The 17,671-nt window shown below is 42.5% G+C and overlaps 1 protein-coding gene across 1 annotated transcript in view; it reads left to right on the top strand.

Annotated features, from left to right (window-relative positions):
* rapgef5a (Rap guanine nucleotide exchange factor (GEF) 5a) overlaps positions 1-17,671 on the top strand; it is a 72,112-nt gene that overhangs the window by 22,217 nt on the left and 32,224 nt on the right. The window contains exons 6-9 of the mRNA XM_034705180.1: positions 12,901-12,982; positions 13,097-13,145; positions 13,279-13,352; positions 16,432-16,620. Of these exons, the coding sequence (XP_034561071.1) occupies positions 12,901-12,982; positions 13,097-13,145; positions 13,279-13,352; positions 16,432-16,620 (394 nt within the window). The remainder of the gene's footprint in view (positions 1-12,900; positions 12,983-13,096; positions 13,146-13,278; positions 13,353-16,431; positions 16,621-17,671) is intronic.

Raw genomic sequence — 17,671 nt, 5'->3', positions numbered from 1 at the left:
TCACTTCATAATCATGCGTTCACAGAAAACGGGGGTATATTGTTTATGTTTTATGGTACATGAACCTTGTAGAGTGCTCTTTTGATTCAAAGAGTCTTATATTTAAGTTATAGTGTGACCAGTGGAGTCGGGCAGAGAGCTTGGGGGTCTGTGCCTCACAACTTTCTCTGCAGGCTGAGAGCTCAATTACCGAACTCTAGCTCAGTTGTTCTCAAAGTGGGGTCCTGGTGTTTTTATGAGCAGCCTTATAATTGCCCAATTTTGTGCATTTCTGTTACAAAACCATTCTCACCCTGATCCTAGGGTTATGATTGTAATTAGGATTAGGGTTAGGGTTGTGATTAGGGTTAGGGTTAGGGTTCAGATTAGGGTTAGGGTTAGGATTAGGGTTAGGGTTCAGGTTAGGGTTAGGATTAGGGTTAGGATTAGGGTTAGGGTTAGGGTTGTGATTGGGTTAGGGTTGTGATTAGGGTTAGGGTTAGGGTTCAGATTAGGGTTAGGGTAAGGATTAGGGTTAGGGTTCAGATTAGGGTTCAGATTAGGGTTCAGATTAGGGTTCAGATTAGGGTTAGGGTTCAGATTAGGGTTAGGGTTAGGGTAAGGATTAGGGTTAGGGTTGTGATTAGGGTTAGGGTTAGGGTTAGGATTAGGGTTAGGGTTCAGATTAGGGTAAGGGTTAGGGTTAGGATTAGGGTTAGGGTTCAGATTAGGGTTAGGATTAGGATTAGGGTTAGGGTTCAGATTAGGGTTAGGATTAGGGTTAGGATTAGGGTTAGGGTTAGGGTTGTGATTGGGTTAGGGTTGTGATTAGGGTTAGGGTTAGGGTTCAGATTAGGGTTAGGGTTAGGATTAGGGTTAGGGTTCAGATTAGGGTTCAGATTAGGGTTCAGATTAGGGTTCAGATTAGGGTTAGGGTTCAGATTAGGGTTAGGGTTAGGGTAAGGATTAGGGTTAGGGTTGTGATTAGGGTTAGGGTTAGGGTTCAGATTAGGGTTAGGGTTAGGGTTAGGGTTAGGATTAGGGTTAGGGTTGTGATTAGGGTTAGGGTTAGGGTTGTGATTAGGGTTAGGGTTGTGATTAGGGTTAGGGTTAGGGTTGTGATTAGGGTTAGGGTTGTGATTAGGGTTAGGATTAGGGTTCAGATTAGGGTTGGGGTTAGGGTTAGGGTTCAGGTTAGGGTTAGGATTAGGGTTAGGGTTAGGGTTGTGATTGGGTTAGGGTTAGGATTAGGGTTAGGATTAGGGTTAGGGTTAGGGTTGTGATTGGGTTAGGGTTGTGATTAGGGTTAGGGTTAGGGTTCAGATTAGGGTTAGGGTTAGGATTAGGGTTAGGGTTCAGATTAGGGTTCAGATTAGGGTTCAGATTAGGGTTCAGATTAGGGTTAGGGTTCAGATTAGGGTTAGGGTTAGGGTAAGGATTAGGGTTAGGGTTGTGATTAGGGTTAGGGTTAGGGTTCAGATTAGGGTTAGGGTTAGGGTTAGGGTTAGGATTAGGGTTAGGGTTGTGATTAGGGTTAGGGTTAGGGTTGTGATTAGGGTTAGGGTTGTGATTAGGGTTAGGGTTAGGGTTGTGATTAGGGTTAGGGTTGTGATTAGGGTTAGGATTAGGGTTCAGATTAGGGTTGGGGTTAGGGTTAGGGTTCAGGTTAGGGTTAGGATTAGGGTTAGGGTTAGGGTTGTGATTGGGTTAGGGTAGTTATAAGGGATAGGATTAGGGTTAGGGTTGTAATAAGGGATAGGGTTAGGGTTGTGATTAGGGTTAGGGTTGTGATTAGGGTTAGGGTTAGGGTTAGGATTAGGGTTAGGGTTCAGATTAGGGTTAGGATTAGGATTAGGGTTAGGGTTCAGATTAGGATTAGGGTTAGGGTTGTGATTAGGGTTAGGGTTAGGGTTAGGATTAGGGTTAGGGTTGTGATTAGGGTTAGGGTTAGGGTTGTGATTAGGGTTAGGGTTGTGATTAGGGTTAGGATTAGGGTTCAGATTAGGGTTGGGGTTAGGGTTAGGGTTCAGGTTAGGGTTAGGATTAGGGTTAGGGTTAGGGTTGTGATTGGGTTAGGGTAGTTATAAGGGATAGGATTAGGGTTAGGGTTGTAATAAGGGATAGGGTTAGGGTTGTGATTAGGGTTAGGGTTGTGATTAGGGTTAGGGTTAGGGTTAGGATTAGGGTTACGGTTCAGATTAGGGTTAGGGTTAGGATTAGGGTTAGGGTTCAGATTAGGGTTAGGTTTAGGATTAGGGTTAGGGTTGTGATTAGGGTTAGGGTTGTGATTAGGGTTAGGGTTGTGATTAGGGTTAGGGTTAGGATTAGGGTTAGGGTTCAGGTTAGGGTTAGGATTAGGGTTAGGGTTAGGATTAGGGTTAGGTTTAGGGTTCAGATTAGGGTTAGGCTTCAAGTTAGGGTAAGGGTTAGGGTTAGGGTTCAGATTAGGGTTAGGGTTAGGGTTCAGATTAGGGTTAGGATTAGGGTTAGGGTTAGGGTTCAGATTAGGGTTAGGCTTCAGATTAGGGTAAGGGTTAGGGTTAGGGTTCAGATTAGGGTTAGGGTTAGGGTTAGGGTTCAGATTAGGGTTAGGATTAGGATTAGGGTTAGGATTAGGGTTAGGGTTCAGATTAGGGTTAGGGTTAGGATTAGGGTTAAGGTTAGGATTAGGGTTAGGGTTAGGGTTAAGATTAGGGTTAGGGTTCAGATTAGGGTAAGGGTTAGGGTTAGGATTAGGGTTAGGGTTCAGATTAGGGTTAGGGTTAGGGTTAGGATTAGGGTTAGGGTTCAGATTAGGGTTAGGGTTAGGGTTCAGATTAGGGTTAGGGTTAAGGTAAGGATTAGGGTTAGGGTTGTGATTAGGGTTAGGGTTAGGGTTAGGATTAGGGTTAGGGTTGTGATTAGGGTTAGGGTTAGGGTTGTGATTAGGGTTAGGGTTGGGGTTAGGGTTAGGGTTCAGATTAGGGTTAGGGTTAGGGTTCAGATTAGGGTTAGGGTTAGGATTAGGGTTAGGGTTAGGGTTCGGATTAGGGTTGGGGTTAGGGTTAGGATTCAGATTAGGGTTAGGGTTAGGGTTCAGATTAGGGTTAGGATTAGGGTTAGGGTTAGGATTAGGGTTAGGATTAGGGTTAGGGTTAGGGTTAGGGTTAGGGTTCGGATTAGGGTTGGGGTTAGGGTTAGGGTTCAGATTAGGGTTAGGGTTAGGGTTCAGATTAGGGTTAGGATTAGGGTTAGGGTTAGGATTAGGGTTAGGGTTAGGGTTCGGATTAGGGTTGGGGTTAGGGTTAGGATTCAGATTAGGGTTAGGGTTAGGGTTCAGATTAGGGTTAGGATTAGGGTTAGGGTTAGGATTAGGGTTAGGATTAGGGTTAGGGTTAGGGTTAGGGTTAGGGTTCGGATTAGGGTTGGGGTTAGGGTTAGGGTTCAGATTAGGGTTAGGGTTAGGGTTCAGATTAGGGTTAGGGTTAGGATTAGGGTTAGGGTTAGGGTTAGGGTTCGGATTAGGGTTGGGGTTAGGGTTAGGGTTCGGATTAGGGTTAGGGTTCGGGTTAGGGTTCGGATTAGGGTTAGGGTTAACACCAGAACTAAACTTAAGTAAACAGAACCAGAACCAAACTCATGCAAACAGAACCAGAACCAAACTCAAGCAGACACAACCAGAACCGAACCAGACCCGAGCCAGAACGTACCAGAACTGAACCAGAACCGAAGCGAACCGAACCAGAACCGTGCCAAAACCAAACCAGAACCGAACCAAACTCAGCCAGAACCTAACCAGAACGTTCCAGAACTAAACCAGAACCGAACCGAACTTAACCAAACCAGAACTGTGCCAGAACCGCACAAGAACCGCACAAGAACCGAACCAGAATCGAACCAGAACCGAACCAGAACCGCACCGAACCGAACCAGAACCGTGCCAGAACCGAACCAGAACCGAACTAGAACCGAACCAGAACCGAACCAGAACCGAACCAGAACTGAACAAGAACCGAACCGAACCAGAACCGTGCCAGAACCGTACAAGAACCGAACCAGAATCGAACCAGAACTGAACCAGAACCGAACCAGAACCAGAACCGAACTCAAGCAAACAGAACCAGAACCAAACTCAAGCAAACACAACCAGAACCGAACCAGACCAGAGCCAAAACGTACCAGAACTGAACCAGAACCGAAGCCAACCGAACCAGAACCGTACCAGAACCAGAACCGAACCAAAGTCAGCCAGAACTTAACCAGAACGTTCCAAAACTAAACCAGAACCGAACCAGAACCGAACCGAACCAGAACTGTGCCAGAACCGCACAAGAATCGAACCAGAATCGAACCAGAACTGAACCCGAACCAAACCAGAACCGCACCGAACCGAACCAGAACCGTGCCAGAACCGAACCAGAACCGAACCAGAACTTAACCAGAACTGAACAGAACAAGTACCGAACCGAACCAGAACCGTGCCAGAACCGTACAAGAACCGAACCAGAACCGAACCAGAACTGAAACAGAATCGAACCAGAACCAGAACCAGAACCAAACTCAAGCAAACAGAACCAGAACCAAACTCAAGCAAACATTATTAATGTCCTCAGGTTGGCATTGAGAAAAATCCGATGCCTCAGCTTGGATGGGCTGATCTGATTTCTCCTCTCAGTGAGTATTTCCCCGGTCTTCAAGAAGACTCTCTCTGAAGGAACAGATGAAGCCAGGATACACAGCCTCCCCTCCATCACCTATATCCTATATCCTCACATGTGATTTGGCTGCATGGCCGCCATGCTGACCAATCAACACAAAGTTCTGCTGTGAGCAGAGCTGGGGCTGAGCACTGTGAGAAAAAAACGAAAGGAAAAAACTGGGAGCCGGCTCTCTCTCGATGTGAGCCGGCTCTTCTGGTTCACTATAAAGCATCGACTCTCAGAGCCGCAGCTTTTGATCATGACACATCACTAATGTGCTTAATCTGTGTTACAATTATGAGGGGGTCTTTGGACAATTTTCTCACCTGTAAGGGGTCCCTGGCTCCAAAAAGTTTGAGAACCCCTGCTCTCGCTAGTAGGAGTGCAAACTCCCGATAGTGAAAACAAACGGAACAAAAAGAGCGACACAGCTCCACAGAAACTCCTAGACTCCTAGACTACATGTCTTTCAATGTAGACTTCCACTGAGAGGAACATATTAGACTATTTAGGAACTAAATTAAGAACTAAATTTAGACTGTCATACCAGCTTGATCATCAATGAAAATGTCCTGGAAGTGTCCTGGAAATGTCCTGGAAAATGATCTCTGGAAAAGAGTGGGAACCCTGTCCAGGCTGTGGTGGATTGGAGACGGAGAAGCACAAAGCGCAGGAAGGAGAACAGAGCGCAGAAAAAAGGACTCGTCCCTGTGAACCAGATGAGGGGCATGCACCCTCGTTGTCTGATATGTTCAATGAGATCCTTGATTTTAGTGAGGTTAGTACACAGTCAGAGCCATAAATGCAATGGTAGGGAAGACCGGGGACAGTTGTAACATTTTTGACATTTCTGTCTATAACTTTGAGCTCTTTTAACCCAGTGTGTTCAAACTGCTATACAAACTAGCTTCAAGTTACTGCTAATTAATGGCCTAAAACATGCCTGTGCAACACAAACAGAAAATGCATGGCTTAATCCCAAATCCAAGATGTGAAATGTTACAACTGTCCCTGGTCTCCCTGCTAATAATTGACATATTCATTTCTTTCGATGTTTCGGTTTCGGCCTTGGTTTCCTTATTTTCGGTTTTCGGTTTCGGCCAAGAATTTTCATTTCGGTGCATCCCTACTTAGTGTATATGTTCCATGTAATATAGCAATCTGCTATTGATTTCAAAGTGGACAATTTCTACCATTTACTTAAATATGTGTTAGGGGATCTCTCTCCACACCTGAACTGCAGAATCCTTTTACTGCTATAGGCGTCATACTTGTAGCCCATCCCCTTCAATAAAAACGTCTCCGAGGCTTGATGGTGAGCCCTGGAGGTAGGTGATGTTGAGCTCCAGCTTAGTGTTTACATCTTGCGCTTCTGCAGCACCATTATGCAATGTGAAATGACGGACAGGGACAGCAATATTGCACCATCACAGGATCTTCATGGAGGTGCCAGGCATGATGATGGAGGAGCTGCATTGTAGCACTGAATGAAATGGCTAAAGTTAAGACAATGCAAGTGCCTCTACTGCTTTGAGCTTTTTTCATTTATTCCAAAAACTTAACGATCAAGAAGAGTATCATAAGAAGGATTATAAGAGCGTGCCATATTGTATTAGTGTATTACTTAGTATCGTGTTGTTTTATATCGTGATCTAATGTCTGCACTTGGCTGATTTACTTCAGTGCTTTTATTCTAATTTCCATACAATGACGGAATAAAAACGAGGGCTGCATATTGTGCCTAATAAATCACAATTTTATCATTATTGAAATACAAACATTTGCAGATGTATCACAAAATATAAAAGAAAGTTAGTCAGTAATTGGTACTCATACTTTAAGAACAGCAGATCTATTTGACACTGAGATGTTAGTTCATCTATCATACTTCACATCATTACTGCAATCTTGAACAATTTAATTTCACATTGCATATTTTTCTCATGTCATGAAGGCCTAATCTAATTTATTTAATTAATTATCTTATTAACATTTATTACCCTTGTTGGTATATTTGTGCTTATAGGCAGAGGGTTGTATTGGCCAGAGTATTTGGCATGTAAAAATGTGAAGTTGTCGCAGCGCCACAGATTTGACATGAAATGAGATTTAGCATTCAGCTCTCTCACTCTGTCTGTCACTTTGACCCTGCTGCTGTCTGTGTCTCTCTTTGAATGTTGCACGATTCTCTGCGGGATCCTCTCTCTCTTTCACACACACTCTCGCTCTCCCACTGTCTCACACCCTCCCTCTCTTTTTGTCTCACATTCTTATTGATGTAAAGGAGAGTAGTTGTAGCTGTGAAGAGGAAATACCTGATGTAACTCAACTGGCTGCCTCCAAGGCACCTGCTGATGTATTGGATATGATAAGCCAATCCACTGGTCGATTTAAAGTCTTTATCATTGTTGTTACAGTTTTAAAAAGGAGATTAAGTACCTAAAGGCTACTACATTGTTGTAATTTGAATGAAATCCTGGCACGGTGCACTGTCTGAGATTGTCTGAACATGCCCTGATATAGAAGCGTTCGTTAAAGCACCTGTTAAAGTCAACAGTACTCATGGCTGCCTCAGGCTAGAGCCAAATCTAGTTCTCTTTGGGTATAGAATACAGTGAGCTGATATAATTATGAGACATAATTACTAAAAAAATGTGTAGAAAATGTGAAAAATAGCGTTGCAAAGGGGTGGAAAATTTCCGGTAAATTTCCAGAAAGTTTCTGGTAAATTTCCATGGGAAGTTAAGCTGAGGAATTTTGGAAATATTCCAAATTGGAAACTTTCCATGGGAATTTATGTGAATTCACTGTGAATTGAGGGTAATGTAATGGAAAGGTATCATAACCAAGCATAAATATTTGTTTTGTAATAAGCAGACATCCATCCAAAATAATACAATCAAAACAGATTTATTTGTAAGTAGAACTTTATCAAGTGTTAGATATTTTATTGAACAATCAATTCTTTCATTGAAGAACAAAATCATGAATGTTGAGTTAAATATTACTCATCCCCCCGACCCAACCCATTCAAAAATGAACAAAAATGCAATCCCAAAAAGGCCCATTCAATGTGCAAATAAAAAAGCATCTTCCCTCAAGCTTAAAAACCTAGGCTCTGCAGGATTCTAGAAATCATCTGTGCATGTGATGGAGGAATGCACAGTGCATGTAGGGGGCGTGGTCTCAATAGCACTGCAGTATGCAGTGTGCTATGTACATGTGATTGAGGAATAGCATAGATATTAAACTGTACTTGCATGAAATCTGGTTGTTTTTGTCAGGATTATGCTAAAACATGTTAACCCCCGACTATATTTACATGCCCTATTAAGAGCCAACCTTCAATTTAGTAAATTCCTGGTTTATTCACGTTAACTCCCATGGAAAGTTTCCAACTTTGAAAATTCCGGGAATTTTGCAACCCTAGTCAAAAACAATGTTTTTTTCAGGTTTGACTCTCATTCTTGAAAGGTCTTTATTCAAAAGCACATGATGCACCGTATCTGACTGGAACAGGTTTCTCATCATGAGCTTATCTTCACACGGCAAGCAGGTGCATGAAAAGCAAAGCAATTGCTTACATTAGCCTGTGCTGTTGTAACTAAATGAACTGAGAAAATACCCTATTTTTTATATTGCTACAGAAGGATCTTAGAAATGCAGCCGGGTGTAAATGATGCTCTCTCTCTCCATGAGTTATGTCTCCCTGAGTTCAAGATAATGAGAAGAATTCAACTGGTAATAATAACTTGAGACATGATGAGGCACCACCAGCATGAGGCTATGCATCCTTCCTTTGATTTCCATTATGATGAAATCTTAGAACTGCATGCTGCAGATTAAATGTGTGTTCATGTGTGGCATCATGTGCAGTAGAAGCTTCTCAATGATTGATGTATTTTGTATAAATTTTGTTGGAGTGTCTCAAAGAATTAACAATAACACCCAGCACAGTGCGGTCATTAAAGTTGATTGTTTGTTGTTCATTGTTCTCTGCAGTGTACATCAGAAGTATCAGTACATTTAACAAGAATCCCACACAGTACCTTGAATGCAATTTGAAAATGTACAGTTGTTGCTTTTTTAACAGGCCAAGTCAAAAATTAACGTACAGAAAACCTTCTGTATACAGGTCTCTGGTTGTATTCCTCTTTTATTTCCATAAAAAAACACTTCAGTTACAATCTAATGACTTTTCTCAGCAGGAGATTGTCTCCGTCTCATTTTCTCTCTTCCTCTTTGCCTCGTGTTACTGTAAAGCCCAAGATCCACAGGATGCGTCGCGTTACGTTACGGCTGCGCCGCGCACGTCGCAGCAAATAGGTTCCCATTCAAGTCAATGCTCTAGAGTCCACAGGGCGCGCTGCGGCGCGTCTCAGCTCCGTCTCGTCTCAGCTCCGTCTCTGGAGCGTTCCGCCGCGCCGCTCTGCCAGAGATACGCGGGGAGTCTATTTTCGCCGCTCCCCGCGCCCAGCATGCGTCAATCGACACAGAAATGATCGAACTATCCCGGAAGTCAGGCACGAGGATCGTATGCAACATCCGCTCACTTTCAAAATAAACACCATGTGCAAACACAAGATCGTAAATTTCACCACTTCTTCAACATTACGTCATAACCTGTGGCATCGGGCCAGACGTCAGTCTCAAAAGATATCCGACACCATGGACGAGGAAAAGTTTATACTGTGTTGTTCTCGCGCGTTTTGGAGTTCTCGAGGGATCTTGAGTTTCCTGCTCCGGAGTGCGCGCCGCTCCAAACACGCATCCTATGGACCAGGGCAAAAGCCCCGGGACGGAGCAGAGCCGTGTCGCAGCCGTAACGCGGCGCACACGCATCCTGTGGACTCCCCGAGTAAGGCTTGCATATTTAGTGCTTTGAAAAGCAGTGAGATTAGAAGTCATTAAAGTTTAACCATGTCCTGCACACCACCTTTTCAGCAGAGGTCACCACATGAGTTCATTTGAACATTGATTCAGAGTCAAGGTTATCTTTTCTGTGTACCGGACATGGAGAAGTGCATGTTAAGATATCATCACCTTCCCGTTTAGCAAACTTAACTGCATGCACTTCTATGTAGACACAAAACAAGAGAGAGGGGCAGAAACATAAGCACTGAAGTAATTCAGCACAATGAAACTCTTACATTTGATTTTTAAGACTTAAAAGATTACTTTTGTTCAAATTTGTGTGAGCCTAAAGTGCCTCAAATTAAGCACAAGCCATTGATTACACAATCAGTTTGAATGATTATATTACCGTTAATGATTCACTGTGTGACCGTTGCAAAATGGTTGTAAAATCTCAGCAAACAACACACTCACACATCTGTGTACTCCCAAAAAAACTCCTTTTTGTTCCATATTATACTCTAATCTACAGTTAATTACCTCTTTACATTCTATATTGTGTGCTATAGCCTGCAGTGGCGTCAGTAGCTAACAATCCTGCTGACAGTTTCCCTCAGTCTGCTCTGCTTATCAGTGTGCAGGAGGTGCAGAATTGCCAGGAGCCTAAATATGACACTTTGGCTTCAAAAGGAGAAAACACACTTGCTTGCTTTGCAGAGTGCTCTGATCCAAAAAAGGGCAAAAAGCCAAACAGCGGGGAGAGACTCGGCAGAATGCTGAAGCAACAGACACTCAGGTTTTAACAGAGATTACCTCCTTCATCTCTATAAAACCTGCAAGCTTTCAGTCTAGTGTTCGATCATAGAATTTAGATAGAAAATGCACAGGCATATGCGGCTGGGAGATTAGAGTATATTATATTTATGTTGCATAAGGATACTTAATAAAGAAATACAAATAAAAGGTTGAAGAAAAGATACTGGTAGGCTTTTGAGTGGGATTTTTGTTCCACTGAATCACAGAACATGTCTGCACGTGGTTGTGGTGGGAGGCGTAGCGAGCACCAATCACGTTAATCCTCCATCAATATGGCTCTGTGCTGCTTAATGATCAGTGACACACCCCCTACTGTGCATCTGTTGCAGCCCTGCTACATTTCAGGCTCATGGTGAGTCACCAAATTACCAAACCATTGCAAGCTGAAAAAAACCTAATGACCCTGATGAGAACAGATTTAGCATGATGACTTGGAATAGACATTTAACATCTCATGAGACACTAACTGACAAAAAAAACGATCAAATTCCAACGTTTAACCAAAATGAAGCTTTATATTTATAGCTTTTTTACTCAGCTCTGTTTGAAATAAGGGCATCAGTTTTTCTGCTTTAGAAGGAGAGTGGAGTTAAGTGTTGTTGAGCCTATTTACTGAAAGGAAAGCTCAGACTATAAACTTTTTAAAACTTTTATTTGACAGTAAAAAATACTTTATTTTAAACATCCTTTAGGCAGGGGTTCCCAAACTTTTCAGCCCATGACACCCCCAAAAAGTAGGTTCCAAAGACAAACGACCCCCAAACATATAGGTGCCAAAGACAAACGACCACCAAAAATGTATGTTCCAAAGACAAACGACCCCAAAACATATAGGTGCCAAAGACAAACATCCCCCAAAAAAATATGTGCCAAAGACAAACATCCCCCAAAAATACATGTGCCAAAGACAAACAACCACCACAAATAAAGGTGCCAAAGACTCGCAACCCCCCAAAATATAAGTGCACAAGACAAACAACCACCAAAAATGTAGGTGCCAAAGACTCTTGATCTCCACTGTCCCTAGAAATTATTAAATGTAGTTTCATACTTAATTTAGATGGTCTGCAGAAAATGAACCAACTACATTCACTTGTGGTTGTTGTTTCTTGTACTGCTGAGAATTAACTTGCTGCTACTGATAATTTTGTTAATTAACTGTTAACTAACCCTTACTCTGACACTAACCTTAGGAGTCACCTAGCAACAAAAAAGTCAGAATCTAATGAAAACAATGTGATTTGCATTTCTTTTTAAAAAATCAAAATTAATTAGTAAACTGGGGAAACCCTACTTCAAGGCATCTATAGATTTACCAGCTCCCCCCTCTCTCCCTTTGAACCAATAGATAAAGTGTCAGGCTGAGGGCTCTATGTTATCACAGTCATCTCGCCTTCCTCTGCATCGATCATTCCCATATCAGATTATGGTGCAAATACACAAACACATATGCACACACTCTCACATATTATGCACACAGTCACACAGGACTTCTTTCTTTTACACCATTACGAGTACCACTGGGATCTGTTAATAAAATCCAAACTGTAAGCAAACCTGTCTCTCAGTGTGTGTTAATGAGTGAGGCACTGCGTGGCAGTCTAATCCAACCAGTGCTTTTAAAAGAGAACACATTAGATGAGGGGCCATCGCGTGCACTATGCCCATGTTGAAGATGAACCATAAAACCTCATGTTATTGCTGTGGGAATAACGTCAAGTTTACCCCCAACACATCAACATGTTTGTACAGCAAACATGCAGGTATGCAGAAATGACGTCAAACATAAATATATTCACACAAGGCTTGAAAAAAAAAAGGGGGGGACAAGAGTCACACATCTATAAACATTCTGCACACACAGCCCACTCACATCAATAGAAGGGTGTGTCTGGGAGCTTTTTTTAAATGAAACCACATGAAAGGGAGACAGGGGGTGCAGAGAGAGAGGCTCCATATAAAAACATGCAAGTGGGGAAGAGCTAGAGGGATGGATGGAAAGGGAACAAAATGGATGTGCAGAAAACCCCCACAATATTCAAGCAGTAAATATTGTAATCTACATGAAGATAATCACTGATGTAAAGTGAAAACTCTGTGTGATATGAAATAATACAGTGAAGATGCACCAAATTGAACAACAATAGTAATAACACATCTACAGTATCTGCCTGGTCTTCTTTCAACTTACTATGTGATTAGATTTCTTTCTGGTTTGGGATCAGGGAGCCAGGGAGCAACCACTAGGGAGCATCTCTTTATCTGTGTATAGTCATTAGGTTTCTTCACACAAAAGGTGAGGCAGAAAGTGGCTTCTATTTACCTAAACTATTGTCAATACAGACAAAATAGAGAGAGTTCCTCAGGGAAGAACATCCAGCTGGGGAGTACAATAGATGTGTTCATGGCTTGTAGTTCTCCTCTGGGTGTAACAGGGGGCAGTGTCGAGAGGACCAAAGTGTTTGTACAAAACCTTTCCTCTCCTCTTGAGAATGTTTGATCTCAATAATGCAAGTGTCAACTGCATGATGAACTCTGCGTGTGTGTGTATGTGTGTGTCTGTCCATCTCAGGTCAGAGGAGGACTCTGAAGGCAACAGGGACATCTGCAGTGAGATTCTCCAGATGAAAGCTCTCGAGAGGCTCACCTCTACGGTCAGTGTGTGCACAAGTACCTTAAGATTTGAAAAAAAAAAGTTGCGACATCATTACAATATTCCTGGGTTGATGATTTAACGTTTGTTTCTTTTTGCGCCTTCTCTCCTGCAGGTACAAAGTGAGTTGGCGGCAGCTCTGGCCCGCAAGACTCGGAAAGCTTGTAAGTTTAAACCAAGTGTTTCTTTCCTTTTTACAGATACAATATGAAGACACAGAGTTACAAAGACAGTGTTATGTAAAAACTGTGAAGAGCTGTCACTGATTAATCAATCCTGTTTTTGTTTTTCTCGCAGTATCAGAGCAGGACTCTGAGACCACAGCGACAAGCCCACAGGAGCCTCGCACACCAAGCGAGGAGAGCAGCCCGGTAATGAGCACGAATCCAATGATGTTTAATATGATCCTATATCTGCACTGAACGTGGGTTAGCTTATACTGTAGTTTGTATCATATCAGGGACCCTTGAATTGTTAAGGCATAATTATTTGGACAAGCTTTCTTAAGACAAGGCATAGACAAAACACAAAGGTCACAAGAATGTTTATTTTAACCAGAAGCAGAGCTGTTTTTTTTACCTTTTGAATGCAAACATGCTGTCACTTTGTGAATCATTACTTGTAAAAGCTACATGCCGTCCATGCTCCTGGTCAGTTTGATCATTTGGTGTATGCAGTTACGTTTCAGACAGCTTGGTAACCAGATTGCTTTAAAGGACTGTGAATGCATCACGCTGATTATAACCAAAACCGGCCCACAACTTGATCATCTCTTACAAACATCAGCTTGGGACATAAATATCACAGGATCATAAATATTCTGATTACCTAGCTCTCTTTGAAAGGTCACTGAGTGCAAATTGTTTCTTTTGTGAAGATGATCGTAGAAAACAAGGTCAAAACAGAGCGCAGAGGGAGGCCTGTTTGCTTCCTCTTCTAATCTTCACACACTGAAAACGTATTTTTCTTCCATCCATTATTCATTCGCTGATTATAACAGATAATGGGGGGGGGGGAGAGAAATGCTTGAACGACATATTCACTGTTTTCAGCCTATATCAATGGGAAAAATGTAGCGCACCAAGGCTCTTGCTGGTACAAGCCATCACTGCTTGGAAAACCAACTTCCCAAATCAATATTGCACTTTAATGTCATTACTACAGTTACGTACATTACAACATCAATATTTTGACTGGACACAAACTCAAAACAGGACAAAAAACCCAATCAAATTCAAACCCTTTCTGGGTTTGGTTCAGCCGTTAAAGCGCATATAGTCTTCGGTGCAGAGGCTCTCGTCCCCACAGTTTCCTTTATTTATTTGATCCAGCTGGATGGTCAGCCCACTTATAGAGCTTCTGTAGAAAATCGTCATGGGGGTTGTCACATTTATGATATAGTTGAGAGCTGTCATGATGACATTTGTTCAGTATTTTAGATTGGAAGCACGTTTGCAGCTCATCGAGATGTAGTAACAGATGCTTCTCGGCAGAATGTGACATATCAGTGATCACTCATTTGAAATGTCAGCGATATCACAGCTTTATTTGATAACAAATGCCCTCCCCAAAAACATATTTTTTATTCATTTTCTAAACAGCTGAAGTATTTCTCTAATTCAACCCCACAGTCGTTGAAGTGAGTCTAAATGAGATTTAGTTTTAGTTCCTCATTGATCTAAAACACAAGCACTCAAAGAAAGCTCAAGGACACAGTGGGGGGAATAGGAGATAGACCAAGACAGTCACACAACACAAACAAGCGGAGACACACAAAGGTTTATCTTGCTGTGCTCTGTGTGTGGGACAGGAAGTTAAAAACTGGTTAACAGGAAGCAGAAAGGGACAGAGGACTGAGGCTGTGATATGACATCTCTGTGTGTATGTGGCTTTCCTAACAGATAAGAGTTAAAGTCATTATGGGGGAGTTTTCCTAGTAAACAAAATGAAGCGTGGGAGTATGCCATCGCTTGGTGTGTGTGTGTGTGTGTGTGTGTGTGTGTGTGTGTGTGTGTGTGTGTGTGTGTGTGTGTGTGTGTGTGTGTGTGTGTGTGTGTGTGTGTGTGTGTGTGTGTGTGTGTGTCTGCGTGCGTGTGTGTGTCGGCTTCCAGAGGAGCATGGCAGCGTGGGATAGTGGAGCTCACAGGAAGGGTTAAACGGCTCTGTGCTAAATGAAATACCCCTCTCTCCCTCTTCCTAGGAAAACAAACCGACCAAATGCCCATCACTGGTGATAACTATCATACTTGCAGCACCCAAGGGAGCACACACACACACCGCACACACACACAGGTCTATCCAAGGACAAAGCCATTAGTTTCTCTAGTTAGTTTCTCTACAGCTCTTTTAATTAAAAACTTAGTATCTTTTTTTTATGCCCTTCTCCATCTTTCTTCTCATGTCTTCAGGTCTTACTTTTTTTTGTCCTTGAATTTCCTGGTTTGAAGACACCACTTTCCTTTTGTTATTTATTTCTCTCGAAATACGTTTTAAATTATATTAAAAAAGAAAAAAAAAAGTTCAGATTTGGACATAAACAGCATGATTTGATCTAATTCTAATGATAGTAACCATGATAGAGAAACATTGATATCATGATGAGTTATTATTATTATTTTTTTTTAAATTTGACCCATGTCCCATTAGTTCACATGGAGGAGGTGGTCCTTATGACCTACACTGCAGTCAGTCAAAAGAAAGAGCTCAAAGTATTTGTCTTCACTTTCAGAGAGCTGTCATGTTGCCCATATTTTTTTTGCAATCTGTGTCTAAAAAAACCCGTTTTTTTTTAATTAAGTAAAGAAACAGCTAAAAAGGTGAGTAAATAAAAGTAGAGGGAAATACAGACATTTCAAAATTCTGCACAAATGGTACAACTGACAGATGTAAACAGAGAGACAAGGAACCATTACATAGATAAATTAAATCTGAAGTTTATCTGGAGTTTCTCAAAGTATATCTGATAAAATCCCCACACCTCTTCATATTTTCTGTAGAAGCCACTTTCTACACTTTCCATGTTCTTCAGCTGGACTTCCATGATTGTCGCACACTTCTCAGGCTGAACTATAGATGGGAGGAGGCAGACAGATGACACACACGCCCCCCACAATACACACTCTTCCAACACAGACACACACTCCCGCCCACTTACGCTAATAATCACAGACACACACTTTCTCCACCAGATCCTCTGACACAGAGCAGTCTGACTGAGACAAAGAGAGAGGTGCAAGATATAGAGGGAATTACACACTGTAATAGAGAGAATAAGAGATGAGGAAGAATTAGAGAGAGAACAGAGAAATCCAGGATTACATTTTCATCTCGTTCTCCTCACATGGACACAAAGAGCGGCTGAAAACTTCGCCCTGCTGCAACTTTTTGACTGTTTCCATCATGTCCTGGGACTGCGGGTTGAGATATGTCTTCATGCCTCCTGTGTTGCAGCTGGGCGGGGTGTGTGCACTGCGGGACGGCGGCGGCAGTGTTGGCAGTGGCGGCGGTGGGATGGGGACGGGGTGCGGACGCGAGGACCTGACCAGCCGGCTTGGGTTGGAGGCCGTTCAGAGGCTGGCGAAGGACGGCTGTCGAATCCTGCAGAACCACAACTACAGGCTGCCCGACAGGAACCAGGCAGTGAGTAGAGAGCGTGATGATGACACTTTCACTTGAAATGTCACTTTTATCAGAGAGCGTATTTCTGCAGGACTGAGGATGAGGTCTGGTGAACTTTTTGGTCTTTCACTTGTAATCTGTAAGGTGAGTTGTGACGACATGGTTAGAATGAGTAGAGAGGAGTGGATGTCATTATGTGGTCAGTACTGTCGTCATTTATAAGCTCTCACACACACTTCAGGTCTGAGTTGCCTGGTGAGTAAATCCTCATGAGGACCATCCAGATTTTGACACACATGTACACACGTATACAGCATGCTCTCTTTTGTACATAATCTGAGAACATGTTATCTTTGCAGATGCACAGTGTCGCTTCAGTAAGATTGCTTCAGATTAAACAACCAGCCGTCCTCCAGCTCGTCTTATGTGGGTGTTAATAATGGCTCAGTGCAATGTGATATCACACTCCTTTCACAGTCTGTCAAGTGCTGCGTGTGTGTCTATGTTCACTTGTGCGTGAGAGTCTGGCGGCTATAGCTTATAATCATGTGTGGGATTCCGTGACTGTGTGTGTGTGTGTGTGTGTGTGTGTGTGTGTGTGTGTGTGTGTGTGTGTGTGTGTGTTTATGCTCTGTTGGTGCAGTGGCAGGCTGAGTCAGTGTGTGCGCATAATGAGTGGGATGTTAGTGAAGCGTTGTGCTGTATAATCCCGCTCTACAGTACACCTGAGGGCAGGAAACGGAGCAAAGGCAGTCTGATTTCACACTCACATCACCAGGCGCTGCGTTTGAGAAGTCTAACGCGGATCACTTCAGCTTGTTGAGTGTGCCTGAAGCTCAAACTATAGGGAATCTTCTGAAGTGCACAAGATTTCACTTTCATTCTTAGCACACAAAAGTAAGAACATATTAGCTTTCTGACATCATTACAGCTTTTAATACTGGAAGAGTGATACTTATTCCGTCTTGTTAAAGCAGAAACGAGTGAGTTTCAACTAATGTTTCAGTTTTGACTTTCACTGTATGAAAGTTCTGTTTGAAATCCTGCGAAAAGTGTCAAAGTATACCTTTAC

Source organism: Notolabrus celidotus, chromosome 16 (assembly GCF_009762535.1).
Source record: "Notolabrus celidotus isolate fNotCel1 chromosome 16, fNotCel1.pri, whole genome shotgun sequence".
NCBI classification, from domain to species: domain Eukaryota; kingdom Metazoa; phylum Chordata; class Actinopteri; order Labriformes; family Labridae; genus Notolabrus; species Notolabrus celidotus.
The sequence above is the reverse complement of the archived record's forward strand: the minus strand, read 5'-3'. Positions and strand labels throughout refer to the sequence as shown.